The sequence below is a fragment of the Sapajus apella genome, unplaced genomic scaffold (genome assembly GCF_009761245.1).
Source record: "Sapajus apella isolate SASKATOON/1434 unplaced genomic scaffold, GSC_monkey_1.0 scaffold77, whole genome shotgun sequence".
NCBI lineage: Eukaryota > Metazoa > Chordata > Mammalia > Primates > Cebidae > Sapajus > Sapajus apella.
The window spans coordinates 2,598,221-2,617,142 of NW_022437017.1; the positions used below are offsets into that span (position 1 = coordinate 2,598,221).

General features: G+C 45.2%; 2 protein-coding genes across 2 annotated transcripts; both read left to right on the forward strand.

The window, feature by feature from the left end:
* Positions 1-1,175: 1,175 nt before the first annotated feature.
* Positions 1,176-2,213, forward strand: LOC116532907 (olfactory receptor 7G2). The gene is given in 2 exon segments (XM_032252505.1): positions 1,176-2,026; positions 2,029-2,213. Coding segments are annotated over 2 exon segments (972 nt in total). The 5' UTR covers positions 1,176-1,239.
* Positions 2,214-12,938: 10,725 nt separating this feature from the next.
* LOC116532908 (olfactory receptor 1M1) lies at positions 12,939-13,955 on the forward strand. The gene has a single exon (XM_032252506.1). It carries the CDS (start codon positions 12,999-13,001, stop codon positions 13,938-13,940), a length of 942 nt encoding a protein of 313 aa, XP_032108397.1. The 5' UTR covers positions 12,939-12,998; the 3' UTR covers positions 13,941-13,955.
* Positions 13,956-18,922: the final 4,967 nt, after the last annotated feature.

Sequence of the window (18,922 nt, forward strand, 5' to 3'; positions counted from 1 at the left end):
CACACACACACACACACACACACACACACACACACACACACACACACTGTGTGTGTATACAACAACAACAACAAAAGCATAGTACCTCATAGGTAGTTTTCCAATCTCCACCCTCAAGTAGGCCCCAGTGTCTGTTGCTCACTCCCTTGTGTCTATGTGAAATCAGTATTTAGCTCCCACTTATAAGTGAGAAAAAGTGAAGTATTTGGTTTTTCTGTTCCTGCGTTAGTTTACGTAGGATAATGGCCTCTGGCTCCATCCATGTTTCTGCAAAGGACATGATCTCGTTCCTTTTTTAATGGCTGTCTAGTATTCTAAGGCATGGTGTATATGTGTGACTTTTTTTTTTTTTTTTGAGACAGAGTTTCGCTCTTGTCACCCAGGGTGGAATGCAGTGATACAGTCTTGGCTCACTGCAGCCTCTGCCTCTTGGGTTCAAGTGATTCTCCTGCCTCAACCTCCCAAGTAGCTGGGATTACAGGTGTGTACCGCCATGCCTGGCTAATTTTTATATTTTTGTTTTGTTTTTTGAGACGGAATCTTGCTCTGTCACCCAGGCTGGAGTACAGTGGTGTGATTTCGGCTCACTGCAACCTCCACCTCCTGGGTTCAAGCGATTCTCCTGCCTCAGCCTCCTGAGTAGCTGGGATTATAGGTGTGCACCACCAAGCCTGGCTAATTTTTGTATTTTTAGTAAAGACAGTGTTTTTCCATGTTGTCCAGGCTGGTCTTGAATCCCTGACCTCCACCTGAGGCAGGTGGATCACGAGGTCAGGAGTTCAAGACCAGCCAACATAGTGAAACCCATCCCTACTAAAAATACAATTTTTTTTAGAAGTTCACAATCTCATCTTTATTTGGGAGTTAGGTACTTCAGTCAGCACAAGGCAAAATCTCACACAGTAAAATTCATCCTTGAAAATTACCCAAATTACCCATAAAGCATAATATATATATTGTTTTATATATATAATCTGAACACAATACGTGGTAGTGCACACCTGTAATCCAAGCTACTCAGGAGACTGAGGCAGGAGAATCACTTGAACCAGGAGGTGGAGGTTGCAATCAGCTGAGATGGTGGCACTGCACTCCACCCTGGCAACAGAGCAAGACTCTATCTCAGAGAAAAAAATAAAAAAAAAGATTTTACATTTCTGTCATGTTCCCCAGTGATGCCACGGCAGCTGCTGCTTCTCACACTTTATTATCTTTTCCATCAGATTCATCATCAACAGCATGGAAGCTAGAAACCAAACATCTGTTTCAGAATTCCTTCTCCTGGGACTAATAGAGGATCTAGAACTGCAGCCCGTCCTCTTCAGCCTGTTCCTGTCCATGTACCTGGTCACCATCGTGGGGAACCTGCTCATCCTCCTGGCTGTCACCTCTGACTCCCACCTCCACACCCCCATGTACTTCTTCCTTTCCAGTCTCTCCTTTTCTGACATTTGTTTAAGCACAACCACCATCCCAAAGACGCTGGTGAACATCCAAGCTCAGAATCAGAGCATCACTTACACAGGCTGCCTCACCCAGATCTGCTTTGTCCTGCTTTTTGCTGGCTTGGAAAACTGTCTTCTTGCAGCAATGGCCTACGACCGCTATGTGGCCATTTGTCACCCCCTTAGATACACGGTCATCATGAACCCCTGCCTCTGCAGCCTGCTGATTCTTCTCTCTCTGTTGACTAGCGTTGTGAACGCCCTTCTTCTCAGCCTGATGGTGTTGAGGCTGTCCTTCTGCACAGACCTGGAAATCCCGCTCTTCTTCTGTGAACTGGCTCAGGTCATCCAACTTGCCTGTTCTGACACCCTCATCAATAACATCCTGATATATTTTGCAGCTTGCATATTTGGTGGTGTTCCTCTGTCTGGAATCATTTTCTCTTACACTCAAATCGCCTCCTCTGTTTTGAGAATGCCATCAGCACACAGAAAGTATAAAGCCTTTTCCACCTGTGGGTCTCACCTCTCCATGGTGCTCTTGTTCTATGGGACAGGTTTGGGGGTGTACTTTAGTTCTGCAGTACTGACTCACCTAGGAAGACTGCGGTGGCTTCAGTGATGTATTCTGTGGTTCCTCAAATGGTGAACCCCTTTATCTATAGTCTGAGGAATAAGGACATGAAGGGAACCTTGAGGAAGTTCATGGGGAGGATGACTTCTCTTCTGTGGTGTGCCATTTGCTTTGGATTCGGGTTTTTAGAGTAAGTCAAAGTGACAGGATTCCTGGTGAGCTAGAATGCCTGACTCTTTCTTTCTTTCTTCCTTTCTTCTTTCCTTCCTTCCTTCCTTCCTTCCTTCCTCTCTCTCTCCTCTTTCTTTCTTCCTTCCTTCCTTCCTTCCTTCCTTCCTTCCTTCCTTCCTTCTTTCTTTCTTTCTTTCTTTCTTTCTTTCTTTCTTTCTTTCTTTCCTTCTTCCCTTCCTTCCCTCCCTCCCTTCCTTCCTTCCTTCCTTCCTTCCTTCCTTCCTTCCTTCCTTCCATCCTTCCTTCCTTCCTTCCTTCCTTCTTTCCTTTTCTTTTCTTTTCCTTTCTTTTCTTTTCTTTCTTTCAACAGAGTCTCACCCTGTCACTCAGGCTGGAGTGCAATGGCATGGTCTTGGCTCTCTGCAACCTCAACCTCCTAGGTTCTAGTGATTTTTCTGCCTCAGCCTCCTGAGTAGCTGGGACTACAAGCATGTGCCACCACACCCGGCTAATTTTTGTATTCTTAGTAGAGATGGGGTTTCACTATGTTGGCCAGGCTGCCTTGGCCTCTCAGACTGCTGGGATTACAGGTGTGAGCCACTGCACCCAGCCATCTGACTCTTTCTTTTCTATTTATTTATTTATTAATTATTATTTTTTTTTAGCTCATTCTCTTCTCTTCTTTCTTGACTGAGTCTTGCTCTATTGGCCAGGCTGGAGTGCAATGGCATAATCTTGGAGCACTGCAACCTCTGTCTCCTAGGTTCAATCCATTCTCCTGCTTCAGCCTCCTAAGTGCCTGGCATTACAGGCGCCTGCCACCATGCCTGGCTAATTTTTGTATCATTAATAGGGATGGAATTTTTTTCACAGACACAGTCTTGCCTTGTCGCCTAGGCTGGAATGCAATGGCATGATCATAGCTCCCTACAGACTCAGACTCCAGGACTCCAGGGCTCAAACTCCAGGGGCACTCCTACCTCAGCCTCCTAGGAAGCTAGGACTCCAGGCATGCACCACCATGCCCAGTGTGTGGTGTAGAGATGGGGTCTGGCTATGTTGGCCAGGTTGGTCTCAAAACCTAGGCTCAAGTGATCCTCCTGCCATGGTCTCCCAAAGATCTGGGATTAGAGGTGTAAGTCACTGTGCCCTGCCAAGAAAAGGATTTAAGCTAGCCTGTTGTTATATCTGGAGACAAGCTTCCACCTTATTGCATATTTAGGGTCATATCAATTGTACACCAGTGTACACCTACAGTGGGTAAAGGGGGCTAAGTTTTCATATCCAATTTAGTAATTAGTGGGACCAGTCAGTGGTAAACTATATTCTCCCTACACAACGTTAGCATCTATTATACTCAGTTTTATCATTAAAAATTAGATTTATGAAAAATATTTAGATATCATAAAAATTAGATTATCTTAGAGGTTTGAGATGATTGTGAGATATTTGAACTTCATAAATGAGGACGCCTTAGGTTCCATCAAGGATCTGGAACTAGAAATACCATTTGACCCAGCAATCCCATTACTGGGTATGTACCCAAAGGAGTATAAATCATTCAGTTATAAAGACACATGCACACATATGTTTATTTCAGCACTGTTCGCAATAGCAAAGACTTGGAACCAACCCAAATGCCCATCAATGATAGACTGGATAAAGAAAATGTGGCACATATACACAATGGAATACTGTGCAGCCATAAAAAAGGATGAGTTCACGTCCTTTGCTGGGACATGGATGAAGATGGAAATCATCATTCTCACTAAACTAATACAAGAACAGAAAACCAAACACCGCATGTTCTCACTCATAAGTGGGAGTTGAACAATGAGAACACATGGACACAGGGAGGGGAACATCACACACTGGAGCCTGTCGGGGGGTAGAGGGTTAGGGGAGGGCTAGCATTAGGAGAAACACCTAATGTAGATGATGGGGTGAAGGACGCAGCAAACCACCATGGCAAGTGGATAACTGTATAAAAAACCTCCATGTGCTGCACATGTACCCCAGAACTTAAAGTATAATAAAAAAATAAAATAAGAACCCTGGCCAGGCATGGTGGCTCACGCCTGTATTCCCAGCACTTTGGGGGACTGAGACAGGTGGATCACTTGAGGTCAGGAGTTCGAGACCAGCCTGCCCAACGTGGTGAAACCCCTGTCTCTACCAAAAATACAAAAATTAGCCGGTCGTGGTGGCTGGAGCCTGTAATCCCAGCTATTCAGGAGGCTGAAGCAGGAGAATTGCTTGAGCCTGGAAGGTGTAGGTTACAGCGAGCTGATCGCACCACTGCACTCCAGCCTGGGAGATGGAGCAAGACTAAATAAATACATCTATACATACATAAATAATAAATAGAAACCCTAACTCTAATATGCTCAAATAGTGAAGACAGTTCTCTTTCATAACAAGGACCTCAGAATGAGGGAATGTGCAGGAATAGGATAGGGCATCCTTCAGTCCTTTACGAATTCACTCCAGCCAGCACTGGTTTTCTTGCGTCAACAGGTAGTGTCAATCAATGCAGCAGCCATGTCTAGACCTGATTCCCAGAGACAGAAAACTGAGAACCCTTTCCTGGGTTCATTGATAATAGATACTTTCATGTAGTCAACCAGAAGACATTTCCATCATGAGTTGCCTGGTAGCCCTCAGAAGACTATATCCACATTCTAATCCTCTCACTTGTGAATCTGATCTTTCATTCATTCATTCATTCATTCATTCACTTATGAGACAGAGTCTCGCCCTGTCACACAGACTGTGGTGCAGTGGCGAAATCTTGGGTCACTGCAACCTCTGTCTCCTGGGTTCAAGCAATCCTCCTGCCTCAACCTCCCAAGTAGCTGAGATTACAGGTGCCTGCCACCATGGCCAGCTAATTTTTGTATTTTTAGTAGAGGCAGGGTTTTGCCATGTTGGCCAGGCTGGTCTTGAACTCCTGGACTCAAGTGATCCTCCCACCTCGGCCTCCCAAAGTGCTGGGATTACAGGCATCAGCCACTGTGCCTGGCCTTGAATCTGAGCTTATATGACAAAAGGGTGAATGTTACTTATTTGGGAAAAAAGTCTTTGTAGAGGGTTGCCCTGTTGAGGTTCAGTGATGAAAGCAGGCAACCCTGTGTCTTGGTGACAGATCACTGGGTGAACATGGGAAGATGCTTGAAGTGTTTCTTAGCTCTTTTTTGTTTTATATAAGACTCAGCCTCACTCTTGTCCCCCAGGCCGGAATGCAATGGTGCGATCTCGGCTCACTGCAACCTCTGCCTCCGGGTTCAAGCAATTATCCTGCCTCGGCCTTCCAACTAGCTGGGATTACAGATGCCTGCCATCACGCCCAGCTAATTTTTGTATTTTTAGTAGTGATGAGGTTTTACCATGTTGGCCAGGCTGGTCTCAAACTCCTGACCTAAGGTGATCCACTCACTTTGCCCTCCCAAAGTGCTGGGATTACAGGAGTGAGCCACCATGCCTGGCCTCTTAGTTCTTTAAGTGAGGAGAAACAATGGCTTCCAGTAATAATGGAACCTTCTGATAGGAGAAGCCCTGGGCATTGGAAAGACTGAGCTTAGAAGACAAGGAGAATTTGCTCCTGGAGGAGAGGGTGCAGAGAAAGTTAGGAAACATGCATCTTACCCCAAAGAAGATGTAAAATGGTTCTTACTGCCATGTCCCAGCCCCCATAGGAAACAGAACTATTCAGGGAATAGAGATGAAATTAGACAATTTGCATAACAAGGAGCTCGGGGAATTGACTTCTGATTGGCCCAGAAATTGTACATATTCCCTCAGTTCCTACAACTTATCCCCTTTTCTTCTTTGGGCCAGGAGGACATATTCCCAGTACCTCTATGTGGCATCCGCTGGTCCAAACATCTAGCTTCATCGTCTCATACCTGCTGGGAGGACACTGAGCCATTTAACTCATGCCTGAGTGATGGTGAGACGAAGAGGAAAGATAGCCCAGTAAGTGAATTGAGAGAGAGAGAGAGAGAGAGAGAGAGAGAGAGAGACTGAACAAATGTTGATAAAATTAATGAAGGCCAAGTTCAATGATCTCAGATACACTGGAAGATACTTTTTTATTGTTTGTAAGTTTGTTTATTTTATTTTTAAGAAGAGTGACTGGCATATTGTTATTATTATTATCCTTTTGAGACAGAGTCTCCCTCTGTTGCCCAGGCAGTAGGGCAGTAGTGTGATCTCAGCTCATTGCAACCTCTGCCTCCCAGGTTCAAGTGATTCTCGTGCCTTAGCCTCCTGAGTAGCTGGGACCACAGGCACCCCCAACCATGCTGGGGTAATTTTTGTATTTTTAGTAGAGATGAGGTCACGCCATGTTGGCCAGGCTGGTCTGGAACTCCTGACCTCAAATGATTCACCTGCCTCAGACTCCCAAAATGCTGGGATTACAGGTGTGAGCCACCATGCCCGGCCCAAAATTTTTAACTATAAATATAACTACCCTACGATTCAGGCCAGGCATGGCGGCTCATGCCTGTAATCTGAGCACTTTGGGAGGCTGAGACGGGCAGATCACCTGAGGTTGGGAGTTCGAGACCAGCCTGAACAACATGGAGAAACCCCTTCTCTACTAAAAATATAAAATTAGCTGGGTGTGGTGGCACATGCCTATAATCCCAGCTACTTGGGAGGCTGAGACAAGAGAAGCGCTTGAATCCGGGAGGAGGTGGTTGTAGTCAGCTGAGATCGCACCATTGCACTCCAGCCTGAGCAACAAAAGCTAACTTCTGTCTCAAAAAACAAAAAACAAAACAAAACAAATTCTGACTTTTAGCAGAATTATGATGCTATGAGATAGAGTGATTTCAGTGTGACAGAGGGGCACAAACCCCTAACTGAATGTCAGGATACTGAATAAGAAACTACCTTTAACATGGAAATTCTGTAGAGGGGAAATTTGATGGAGGAGGGTAAAAACGTAAGGAACTCCAGGAAGAGACTGCAGAGAGGCATCACGGCTCGGTGGAAAAGCTGGGAGATTTGGACTCAGGCATACACGCATTCAGAACCAAACTACACCACTGAACACCTGTGGGAGCGTGGACACACCCCGTCTCCTCTTACAGCCTCAGCCGCCTCATCTGTAAAACGGAGATGATAACCCCTGCCTCAGAGTTTGTGATTAGGATGAAACGTCATTTAGGTAAATTGTGTATCACAGTATTTACCAAATTTTAGAATTAAATATTACAGCATGTGAAGAAGGAAGGCGGCAGGAAAGAGCAGTAAGGATGGGTTTTGAGTGGGATCAGCACGTTACCCCAAAGAGCTGGGGTGAAATATATTTCTAGGAGGGTAGGACTAGCTAAGATAAGCAGAGATTTGCAAAAAGATTGGGATATTTTTTCATGGGAAGGTAAACATTTGGGCTTTGTTCAGTGGATAATGGTTAGCTACTCAAGGCTATTTTGTAGACATCAGATTTTCAAAAAATCACTGCCTTACTCATCTGTTTTCTTAGTGCTTTTATAATCTTCAGTGGGGATGGTGGGGAGATTCTCTGTTAAGGCAATTTCCTCATAACCTGATAAATGCCTCTTGGAGTCTGTCTCTCTCACTAAAATGTGCATTCATGAATTCATGCATGCTTCATGAAATACAGAGGTTAAATTAGCTGGGCGTGGTGGTGTGCACCTGTAATCGCAGCTACCCAGGAAACTGAGGCAGAAGAATTGCTTGAACTTGGGAGGTGGAGGCTGCAGTGAGCTGAGATCGTGCCATTGCACTCCAGACAGACTGGGCAACAAAAGTGAGACTCTGTCTCAAAAGAAAGAAAAGAAAAGAAACAAAAAAGTCAGGAAATCATAGATCCAGGACTTAAATCCTGGTCTATCTGCATCCAGTAATCTCTTTGCTTTCCATCACTCTACCTTTCTGCAGATTATTCAAGTGCGAACACTGAGGGTACAAGTGGAATCTCCACAGGTGTGTAGGTGTGAACCTGGGGTTTAAGTCTGAGAATGAGCTTTGAAAATCAGGAGACCTCTGTGAAAAGGGCTTTTAAAAGCAGCTGTTATCTTAGACTTTACCGCATCTCCCCCTGCCCCCTGAAATGCTATGCAACATTAAGCTAAAGCATATGTTTTTGGTGGGGGGAGATTCTGTAGCTTTTAGCAGATTCTCCCAAGGGTCATGAGATGAAAAGCGGTATTTTAAAAAAGAGAGCTGGCCCAACACGGTGATCACACCTGTAATCCCAAGCCAAGATTGTGCCATTGCACTCCAGCCTGGGCAACAACAGCAAAACTCTGTTTCAAAAAAAATAGTGAGAACGCGTAGTATTTGACTTTCTGTTTCTGAGTTATTTCACTTGGGAGAATGGCCTGCAGTTCCATCCACATTGCTGCAAAAGACATGATTTCATTCTTTTTTATGGCCCTCTGTATGTGTGAACTCCCTTGTGTGAATACACAGCAAGATGTTCAAGGCTGAAGTGAGCTATGATCCCAGCACTTTGGGAGGCCGAGGCAGGTGGATCACCTGAGGTTGGGAGTTCAATACCAGCCTGACCAACATGGTGAAACCCCATCTCTACTAAAAATACAAAATTAGCCGGGTTTGGTGGCGCATACCTGTAATTCCAGCTACTCAGGAGGCAGAGGCAGGAGTATTGCTTGAACCTGGAAGGCAGATGTTGTGGTGAGCCAAGATCGTGCCATTACACACTTCAGCCTGAGCAACAGAGTGAAACTCTGTCGAGAGAGAGAGAGAGAGAGAGAGAGAGAGAGAGAGAGAGAGAGGGAGAGGGCGCTGAAGCTAAGAGCTTGGAAAACATTCAAGTTTAGGAGGTGTGAGATCTCAAGAAGGGGCTGGGCACAGTAATGCCAGCACTCTTAGAGACTGAGACAAGAGGTTTCCCTGAGCCCCAGAGTTCAAGACCAGCCTAGGCAACACAGTGAGATCCTGTTTCAAAAACAAACAGCAAACAAACAAACAAACAAACAGAGATCCCAAGAAGAGCATAGACAGAGAGATGCTGGGAACAGACTCTAACCAGGACAGTCATTACAAGGACAATCAAGAACAGGGTCCAGCTGTGTTCCATTAACTAAGTCACTCCCATGTTGCCAAATTCAATCCTCTGGGAATCAAACTTTAACCCTAAGCTTAGGTCCTGTGGTACGTCTCTCTTAATTTATTAAGCCCTATCTGGATTCATCCATCCTTGAAATCATAAAACGCCTATTAATCCCATTAGCTTCTCTACATTCTAAATGCAAATTTCATATTTATATATATTTTTTTCTTTTGAGACAACATTTCATTCTGTCACCCAGGCTGGAATACAGTGGTGTGAACATGGCTCACTGCAACCTCAAACTCTCAGGCTTAAGCAGTCCTCCCTCCTCAGCCTCCCACATAGCTAGAACTATAGGTGTACACCACCAAACCTGGCAATTTTTTTTTTTTTTTTTTGTAGAGATGAGGTCTGACCATATTGCCCAGGCTGGTCGTGAACTCCTGGGCTCAAGCGATTCTCCTGCCTCAGACTTTCCAAGTGTTCGGATTACAAATGTGAACCAGCATACCCAGCCCTCATATTTATGTCTTAATGGATATTCCTACAATTCATTCATTCATTCACTCATTCATTCATTCAGTGGGCTTAAGTCTCTCCTAGATGCCAGGCCCAGTGATAGATGCAGGGGATACAGTAGCAAGAAAAACCTACTCCTCACTGGGTGCAGTAGCTCACACCTGTAGTCCCAGGTACTTTGGAGGTAAAGATGAGAGGATTGCTTGAGCCCAGGAATTCAAGCCCAGTCTGGGCAACATAGCGAGACCTCTGTCTATAAAGAAAAAAGAAAAGCCGGCCAGGTGCAGTGGCTCACACCTGTAATCCCAGCCCTTTGGGAGGCTGAGACGGGTGGATTACCTGAGGTCAGGAGTTTGAGATCAGCCTGGTCAACATAGTTAAACTCTGTCTCAACTAAAAATAAAAATAAAAAAATTTTAAAAAGTCAGAAACTTAGAAAATATCCCAAGAAAACAGAAACATTCCAATAAACATTCCAAGAAAAAAGAAAAAAAAATAAAAGAAAATATGCTCTTACAATATTTACAGTTTACTTGGGGGAGATTTACAATAGCAAGATAATTTTGTATAGCAGTAAATGTTATGAAAATAACAAAAGAAGATTATTCCTAGCTGCATAACTTCATCAAGCTACTTAATCACTGTGTGCTTCTGTTTTCTTTTCTGAAAGTCAGGATAATAATTATACTTAGGACAGTGCCGGGCACAGAGTCAACATGATGGGTGTTTGTGTTACTCTCTAAGTGTGAGATCTACTTAAGACGGCGGTGGTTAGAAAAAACCTCTCTGAAAATGCAGCTTTCTTTTTCTTTTTCTTTTGAGACAGATTCTCTCTCTGTTACCCAGGCTGGAGTGCAGTGGCATAACCGTAGCTCAAGCAATCCTCCCACCTCAGCCTCCCGAGTGGCTGAAACCACAGGTATGCACCACCACACCTCGCTAATTTTTAATATCTGTTGTAGAGACAGAGTCTATGTTGTCCAGGCTGATCTCAAGTGATCCTCACATCTTGGCCTCCCCAGAGGGTAGCTTATCCAGATGGAAAGTAAACTCCCAGAAAACAAAACAACAGGTGGAAGGGCCCTGAGAGAAATGTGTGAGAGCACCAGAAAGATCGCTGTGCTGGGAACAGGGTGAGTAGTATGGATGAGGTTGAAGATGGGTCAGGGGCCAGTTCACATAAGATTTCATGAACCCATGTGATGGGATGTTGAGCTTTTATTTGCTTATCTTAGAGAAAGGATCTCACTGTGTTGCCCAGGCTGGAGTGCAGTGGCATGATTATAGTTCACTTCAGCCTTGAACCCCTCAGTGTGTGTACACGCAGAGGAATTCACACACACAGAGAGCCACAAAAAAAGAATGAAATCACGTCTTTTGAAGCAATGTGGATGGGACTGCAGGCCATTCTCCTAAGTGAAATAACTCAGAAACACAAAGTCGAATATCACACATTCTCTTTCTTTCCTTCCTTCCTTCCTTCTTTCCTTTCCTTTCCTTTCCTTTTCTTTTCTTTTCTTTTCTTTTCTTTTTCTCTCTCTCTCTCTCTCTTTCTTTCTTTCTTCTTTCTTTTTTTTTTTTTTAATTGAGACAGAGTGTCGCTGTTGTTGCCCAGGCTGGAGTGCAATGGCATGATCACAGCTGACTGTAACCTCCACTTCCCAGACTCAAGCAATCCTCCTATCTCAGCCCATGAGTAGCTGGGACTACAGGTGCATGCCATCATGCCTGGCTAATTTTTTTTTTTGGTAGAGATGGGGTTTTGCCATGTTGCTCAGGCAAGTCTTGAACACCTGCACTCAAGCAATCTGTCCCCCTCAGCCTCCCAAAGTGCTGGAGTTACAGATGGGAGCCTTTGTGCCTGGCTCTAAAAATTTGTTAATTAATAAAAAAATAATTGGAATGGAGCAATTCCCACAGGAAAAAAGAAGAAGAAGAAAGAAGGAGAAGGAGGAGAAGGAGAAGAAAAAGAAGACGAAGAGTTGCTGTAAATATTTTATCCATGGTTCAAGGTGCAACCTATATATAAGTTGTTGTCAGGCCAAGTTCAGTGGCTCACACCTGTAATCACAGCACTTTGGAAGGCCTAGGTGGGAGGATCACTTGAGTCCAGGAATTCAAGACCAGCCTGGACAATATTGCAAGACCCTGTCTCCACCACATGCCTGAAAAGTAAATAAGCCAGGCTTGGTGGTGTGTGACAATAGACCCTGCCACTAGAGAGGCTGTGGCAAGAGGATGGCTTGAGCCTAGGAGTTCAAGGCCAGCCTGGACAACATAGTAAGACCCTATTGCCACCAAAAAAAAAAAAAAAAAAAAAAAAGAAGTTAAATAAGCTAGGCATGGTGGTGTGTGACTGTAGACCCCACTTCTAGAGAGGCTGTGGCAGGAGGATGGCTTGAGCCCAGGAGTTCAAGGTAGCAATGAGCTATGATTGCACCACTGCACTCCATCCTGGGTGACAGAGCAAGACCCTGTCTCTAAAAAATTATATATATATATATGGGCCAGGCTTGGTGGCTCACATCTCTAACTCCAGCACTTTGGGAGGCAAAGGCAGGTGGATCACAGGGTCAGGAGTTCAAGACCAGCCTGGTCAACATGGTGAAAACCCGTCTCTACTAAAAGTACAAAAATCATCCGGCTGTGGTGCCAGGGACGTGTAATCCCAGCTACTTGGGAGTCTGGGGCAGGAGAATTGCTTGAACCTGGGTGGCGGAAGTTGCAGTGAGCTGAGATCATGCCACTGTACTCCAGCCTGTGTGATATAGTGAGACTCTGTTTCAAAAAAATAAAAATAAAATACATATATTTTATTATTTTTTAGAGACCCTGTCTCTAAAAAATAATATGCTATATATAATAATATGTATTTGTATATAATATAAAATCATATGTAATATATATTTATATATAATATATAAATTTTTATATATTATATATTATTTTTTAGAGATGGGGTCTGTAAAATTAAAATAATATATATATAAAAACACCATGTATACACATATACACATATACACATATATACATACACTATATATACATATATACACATATATATGTAGAGATATACATATATACACATATATACACACATATATACATACACACACACATATATATATATATATGGTGTCAGATGAGAACTGGGCTGCAATCTCACCTAACTTTCCAAAGCCAACTCCCTGGCATTCCTGTAACCTTCACCTTCCATACTTCCAGAGGAATCACACCCATGGAGCCACGAAACCAAACCGATGCATCTGAATTTATCCTCCTGGGACTCTCAGAAAAGCCAGAGCAGGGGACGCTTCTCTTTTCTCTGTTCCTCTGCATGTACCTGGTCACAGTGATGGGGAACCTGCTCATTATCCTGGCCATCAGCATAGACTCCCACCTCCACACCCCCATGTACTTCTTCTTGGCCAACCTGTCCCTGGTTGATTTCTGTCTGGCCACCGACACCATCCCCAAGATGCTGGTGAGCCTTCAAACCAGGAGCAAGGCCATCTCTTATCCCTGCTGCCTGACCCAGATGTACTTCTTCCATTTCTTTGGCATCGTGGACAGCATCTTAATTGCTGTAATGGCTTATGACCGCTTTGTGGCAATCTGCCACCCATTGCACTACACCACGATCATGAGCCCATGCCTCTGTGGCCTGCTGGTCGGGGTCCCGTGGCTGTTTTCCTGCTTCATCTCATTCACCCACATCCTTCTGATGACCCGCCTCGTTTTCTGCAGCAGCCTCAAGGTGCCTCACTACTTCTGCGACCTCACTCCCATCCTCCGACTTTCGTGCACAGACACATCTGTGAACAGGATTTTCATCCTCACTGTGGCAGGGATGGTGATAGCCACGCCCTTCATCTGCATCCTGGCCTCCTATGCTCACATCCTTGTAGCCATCATGAAGATCTCCTCTGCAGGTGGCAGGAAGAAAGCCTTCTCCACCTGCAGCTCCCACCTGTCTGTGGTTGCTCTCTTCTATGGGACCACCATTGGGGTCTACCTGTGTCCCTCCTCGGTCCACACTGCTGTGAAGGAGAAAGCTTCTGCTGTGATGTACACAGCAGTCACCCCCATGCTGAACCCTTTCATCTATAGCTTGAGGAACAGAGACCTGAAAGGGACTCTCAGGAAGCTGGTCAACAGAAAGATCACCTCATCTTCCTGACCACCAGGACTCAGGAACTTCCACGGGGTAGAATATATACATCTGGGGGTCTTCAGCTAATATCTGGAATTGCATGAGTTGAAAGAGTACACTTTAAATTTTATTATTATTATTTAGAAATAAGATCTCACAATGTTGCTCAGGCTGGAGTGCAGTGGTGTGATCATAGCTCACTGCAGCCTCAAACTTCTCTCTCTGTGTGTGTGTTGTTTTACTAGAGATGAGGTCTCACTAATTTGGCCAGGGTGGTCTGGATCTCCTGGGCTCAAGCAATACTTCCCCCTTCGCCTCCTAAACTCCTAGGGCCACAGAGTGAGACTCCATCTCAAAGAAAAAAAAGAAAGAAGAAAGAAACAGAGAAAGAGAAGGAAAGATGAAAAGAGAGAGAGAAAGAGAAAGAAGGAAAGAAAGAAAGAAAGAAAGAAAGAAAGAAAGAAAGAAAGAAAGAAAGAAAGAAAGAAAGAGAAAAGAAAGAAAGAAAGAAAGAAGGAAAGAAAACAGTTTATCTCTGCCAGATTGGATTTGCCCTTGTTCAGAAACTCAGTAAATATTTGTTGAGTCACTATTCTGGGCTTCACATTAGATGCTGGCCATAGAGTGGTGACAAGGAAAGACAGGATCCTATAGTTTGGAGTTTACAGTTGAATGTGGGAGAAGATAATGGACATGGGATAATATTGGATGGGACTGTGAACCATGAACAAAAGTATGGGATACAGCAGAGATACCAGCAGAGTCTGGAAAGAGGATTAGGAAGGGCTTCCTGGGAGAGGTGATGTAAAATGTGAAGGATGAGATGAGTTGGGCATAGTGGCTCACACCTGTAATCCCAACACTTTGGGAAGCTGAGGCAGGAGGCTTGCTAAGCCTCAAGTCTTTCACTGGATTTTTCACTTCTCAAGTTTGATACCAGCCTGGACAATATAGCAAGACCCTATCTCTACAAAACCAACCAACCAACCAACAAACAAAAAAACCCTTAAAAATTAGCCAAGCACAGTGGCATGTACCTGTAATCTCAGCTACTTGAGTGGCTAAGGTAGGTGGATCCCATGTTGGCCAGGCTGGTGTTGAACTCCTGACCTCGTGATCCACCCACCTCAGCCTCCCAAAGGGCTGGGATTATAGGTGTGAGCCACTGCGCCTTGCTTTTTTTTTTTTTTTTGAGACAGGTTCTAGCTCTGTTGCCCAGGCAAGAGTGCAATGGCATAATCATAGCTCACAGCAGCCTTGACTTGCTGGGCTCAAGTGATCCTCTTTCATCCTCCCAAATAGCTGGGACCATAGGTACATACCACCATGCCCTGCTAATTTTTTTTGTAGATGTGGGGTCTCATGATGTTGCCCAGGCTGGCCTAGACCTCCTGGACTCAAGTGATCCGCCCACCTCAGCCTCTCAAAATGCTGGAATTACAGGTATGAGCCACCGATCCCAGCCTGGCATTGGTCTTCTTAGCCAAAGGGAAAATACCAATCAGTAGAGTCACAAGTCTAAACCAGAAAGAAGCTGAGACGTGTCTCAATCACCTTGCATGTCTGTGGAATGCATATACATAGCAACACTGTGTGTAACAGATGGGACATCTATTCATTGCATGTTTTGTGGCATCTTACATTTCTTCAAATTGTCTCATTTCATTATTCTAAAGTCCCTATGACAGCAAAAATTATATCCATGTCTATTGCGGAGTAATCCTCATACTTGGAGATTTACAAATGAAATGGAATAAGCAATGACTTTGAAGGGGCCAGAAATTTTCAAATGCTGCTAAAGAGCTGATATGATCTTTTATTTTTTTTTAGATGGAGTTTCGTTCTTGTTGCCCTGGCTGGAGTGCAATGGTGCGATCTTGGCTCACCACAACCTCTGCCTCCCGGGTTCAAGTGATTCTCCTGCCTCAGCCTCCCAAGAAGGTGGGATTACAGGCATAAACCACCACGCCCAGCTAATTTTGTATTTTTAGTAGAGATGGGGTTTCTCCATGTAGGTCAGGCTGGTCTCAAACCCCTGACCTCAGATGATCTGCCCCCTTGGCCTGTCAAAGTGCTGAGATTATAGGCATGAACTACTGTGCCCAGCCTTGCCCTTACTTTTAATGGCAAAAACAGCAATGACTTTTGCACCAACTGAATAAATACATTTTCAGGAGTTGCCCATGTGTTTTAGTTTAGTTTTTTAGTTTTTTTACATCAGTCTCCTGAGTATCTGAGACCACAGGTGTGTGCCACTGTGCCTGGCTAAAAATCCATAAAATCTTGAAAAATATTTTTCTAATTAAAAAAATAAAAATAGGGCTGGGTGTGGTGGCACAGGTCTGTAATCGCAGCATTTTGGGAGGTCCAGGTTGAAGAATCGCTTGAGCCCAGGAGTTCAAGAGCAGCCAGGGCAACATAGCGAGAGCCCATCTCTACCAAAATAGAAAAAAAAATTAGCCAGGCCTGGTGGTGCACACCTGTAGTCCCAGCTACCTGGGAGGCTGAGGAGGGAGGATCACCAGAGGCCGGGAGGTCCAGGCTGCAAGGAGCCATAGTTGCACCACTGCACTCCAGCCTGGGTGACAGAGCAAGACCCTGTCTAAAACATAGTAATAATAATAATATATATATATATTTTTTGAGACGGAGTTTCGCTGTTGTTACCCAGACTGGAGTGCAATGGCACGATCTTGGCTGACCGCAACCTCCACTTCCTGGGTTCAAGCAATTCTCCTGCCTCAGCCTCCCAAGTAGCTGGGACTACAGGCGTGGACCACCATGCCCAGCTAATTTTTGTATTTTTAGTAGAAACGGGGTTTCACCTTTTTGACCAGGATGGTCTCGATCTCTTGACCTTGTGATCCACCCGCCACGGCCTCCCAAAGTGCTGGGATTATAGGCGTGAGGACAATAAATTTAAGGCCGAGTGAGGTGGCTCATGCCTGTAATCCCACCACTTTGGGAGGCTGAGGTGGGTGGATCATCTGAGGCCAGGAGTTTGAGACCAGCGTGACCAACATAGTGAACAAAACCCTATCTCTACTAAAAATACAAAAATTCACTGGGCGTGGTGGCGTGCACCTGTAATCCCAGCTATTTGGGAGGCTGAGGCAGGAGAATCGCTTGAACCCAGGAGGAGGAGGTTGCAGCGAGCCGAGATTGTGCCACTGCACTCCAGCCTGGACGACAGAGACAGATTCAATCTCACAAAAACAAAACAAAACAAAACAAAACAAAAAAACCAACCCAGGCGCAGTGGCTCACACCTGTAATCCCAGCACTTTGGGAAGCCGAGGCAGGCAGATCACAAGGTCAGGGGTTTGAGACCAGCCTGACCAAAATGGTGAAATACAGTCTACTAAAAATTAGCCAGGAGTGGTGGTGAGCGCTTGTAGTCCCAACTACTTGGGAGGCTGAGGCGGGAGAACTGCTTGAACCCAGGAGGCAGAGGTTGCAGTAATCCGAGGTGGTGCCACTGCACTCCAGCCTGGCAACAGAGCAGACTGTCTCAAAAAATTTAACAGAAACAAAAAAAACCCTGGACTTGGGTTGCTGCAGTCCCCAATGGAGACACACGAGGGCAGAAGAAACACACAGTTACGATGTCTCAGGCGCTCCAGTCCCTAAGGCACTTTTCCCATAGAGCGTCTTGTCACAGACACTTTGCTTAATTCTGGTCCCTTTCTCTACCTGACCTCAGTGGTTTTTGCCACTGGGGAGCCACAAGTCCATTGCCCAGGGGCTTCCCAAGTTAAGGCACATCGGGAAAGGGCTGAAAAGTGGCCTTACGTGTTCCAAATTTTCCACTGCAGCCCCTGGGCTCGGTGAGTCCTTTCTCATCTAACCCAGGACTGGGGCCATCTGGTTTCTGTTGTTCACAGAGATACTGAAGTTATGCAAGAAAAAGAAAGAGAGAAGGCTGGACTCAGTGGCTCACGCCTATAATCCCAGCACTTCGGGAGGCCAAGGCAGGCAGGTGGATCACCTGAAGTCAGGCGTTCAAGACCAGCCTGGTCAATATGGCAAAACCCCCTCTCTACTAAAAAAAACAAAAAATTAGCAGGGTGTGGTGGCAGGCACCTGTAATCCCAGCTATTTGGGAGGCTGAGGCAGGAGAATCACTTGAACCCAGTAGGCAGAGGTTGTAGTGAGCCAAGATTGTACCACTGCAGTCCAGCCTGGGCGACAGAGCGAAACTACATCTCAATTTTTAAAAAGAGAGAGAGAGACAGACAGACCGAGAGAGTGCTACAGAGGGAGAGAAAGAGAGATATTGCAGTTATTCAAGAAAAAAAGAGGAGGGAAAGGGACAGAGAGATGGAGAGAGACACAGAGAGAGAGCTATAGAGAAAGATACTGCAGTTGTGCAAGAAAGAGAGAGGCCGGGTGCAGTGGCTCACCCCTGTACTCCAGCACTTTAGGAGGCTGAGACGGGTGGGTCAAGAGGTCAGGAGATCGAGACCATCCTGGTCAACATGGTGAAACCCCATCTCCACTAAACTACAAAAAACTAGCCGGGCATGGTGGCGGGTGTCTGTAGTCCCAGCTACTTGGGAGGCTAAGGCAGGAGAATCACCTGAACCTGGGAGGTTGCAGTGAGCCGAGATCACACCACTGCACTCCAGCCTGGGTGACAAGTGAGACAATCTTGCAGGCCTCTGTAACAGCTGTTTCAGCACTGACCTCGTGGTTAAGTTAAATATGTAAAGCTGTTAGAGCCAGTGCTCTTAGACAAAGGCTGGAAGGAAACAAAAGCCCACCAGGATTTTTGCCCAGGCCTCTCCTGGGCCTGGAAGCATGACAAGATAAAGGAATTCTTAACAGGATCTGTGTAGGATTTAACAAGTTTATTGGGGGTCTGAAGAAACTCCTCAGACTCTAAGATTTAGCAGGAGACAAGATAAGGGTAATCACCCCTGGCATCTGGACCCATCTAGATTAAGCAAATTTACTGAGGCTCCAGAGGAAGGTCTTCAGGACTCCGACTTTAGTTATAGATTAGAAGT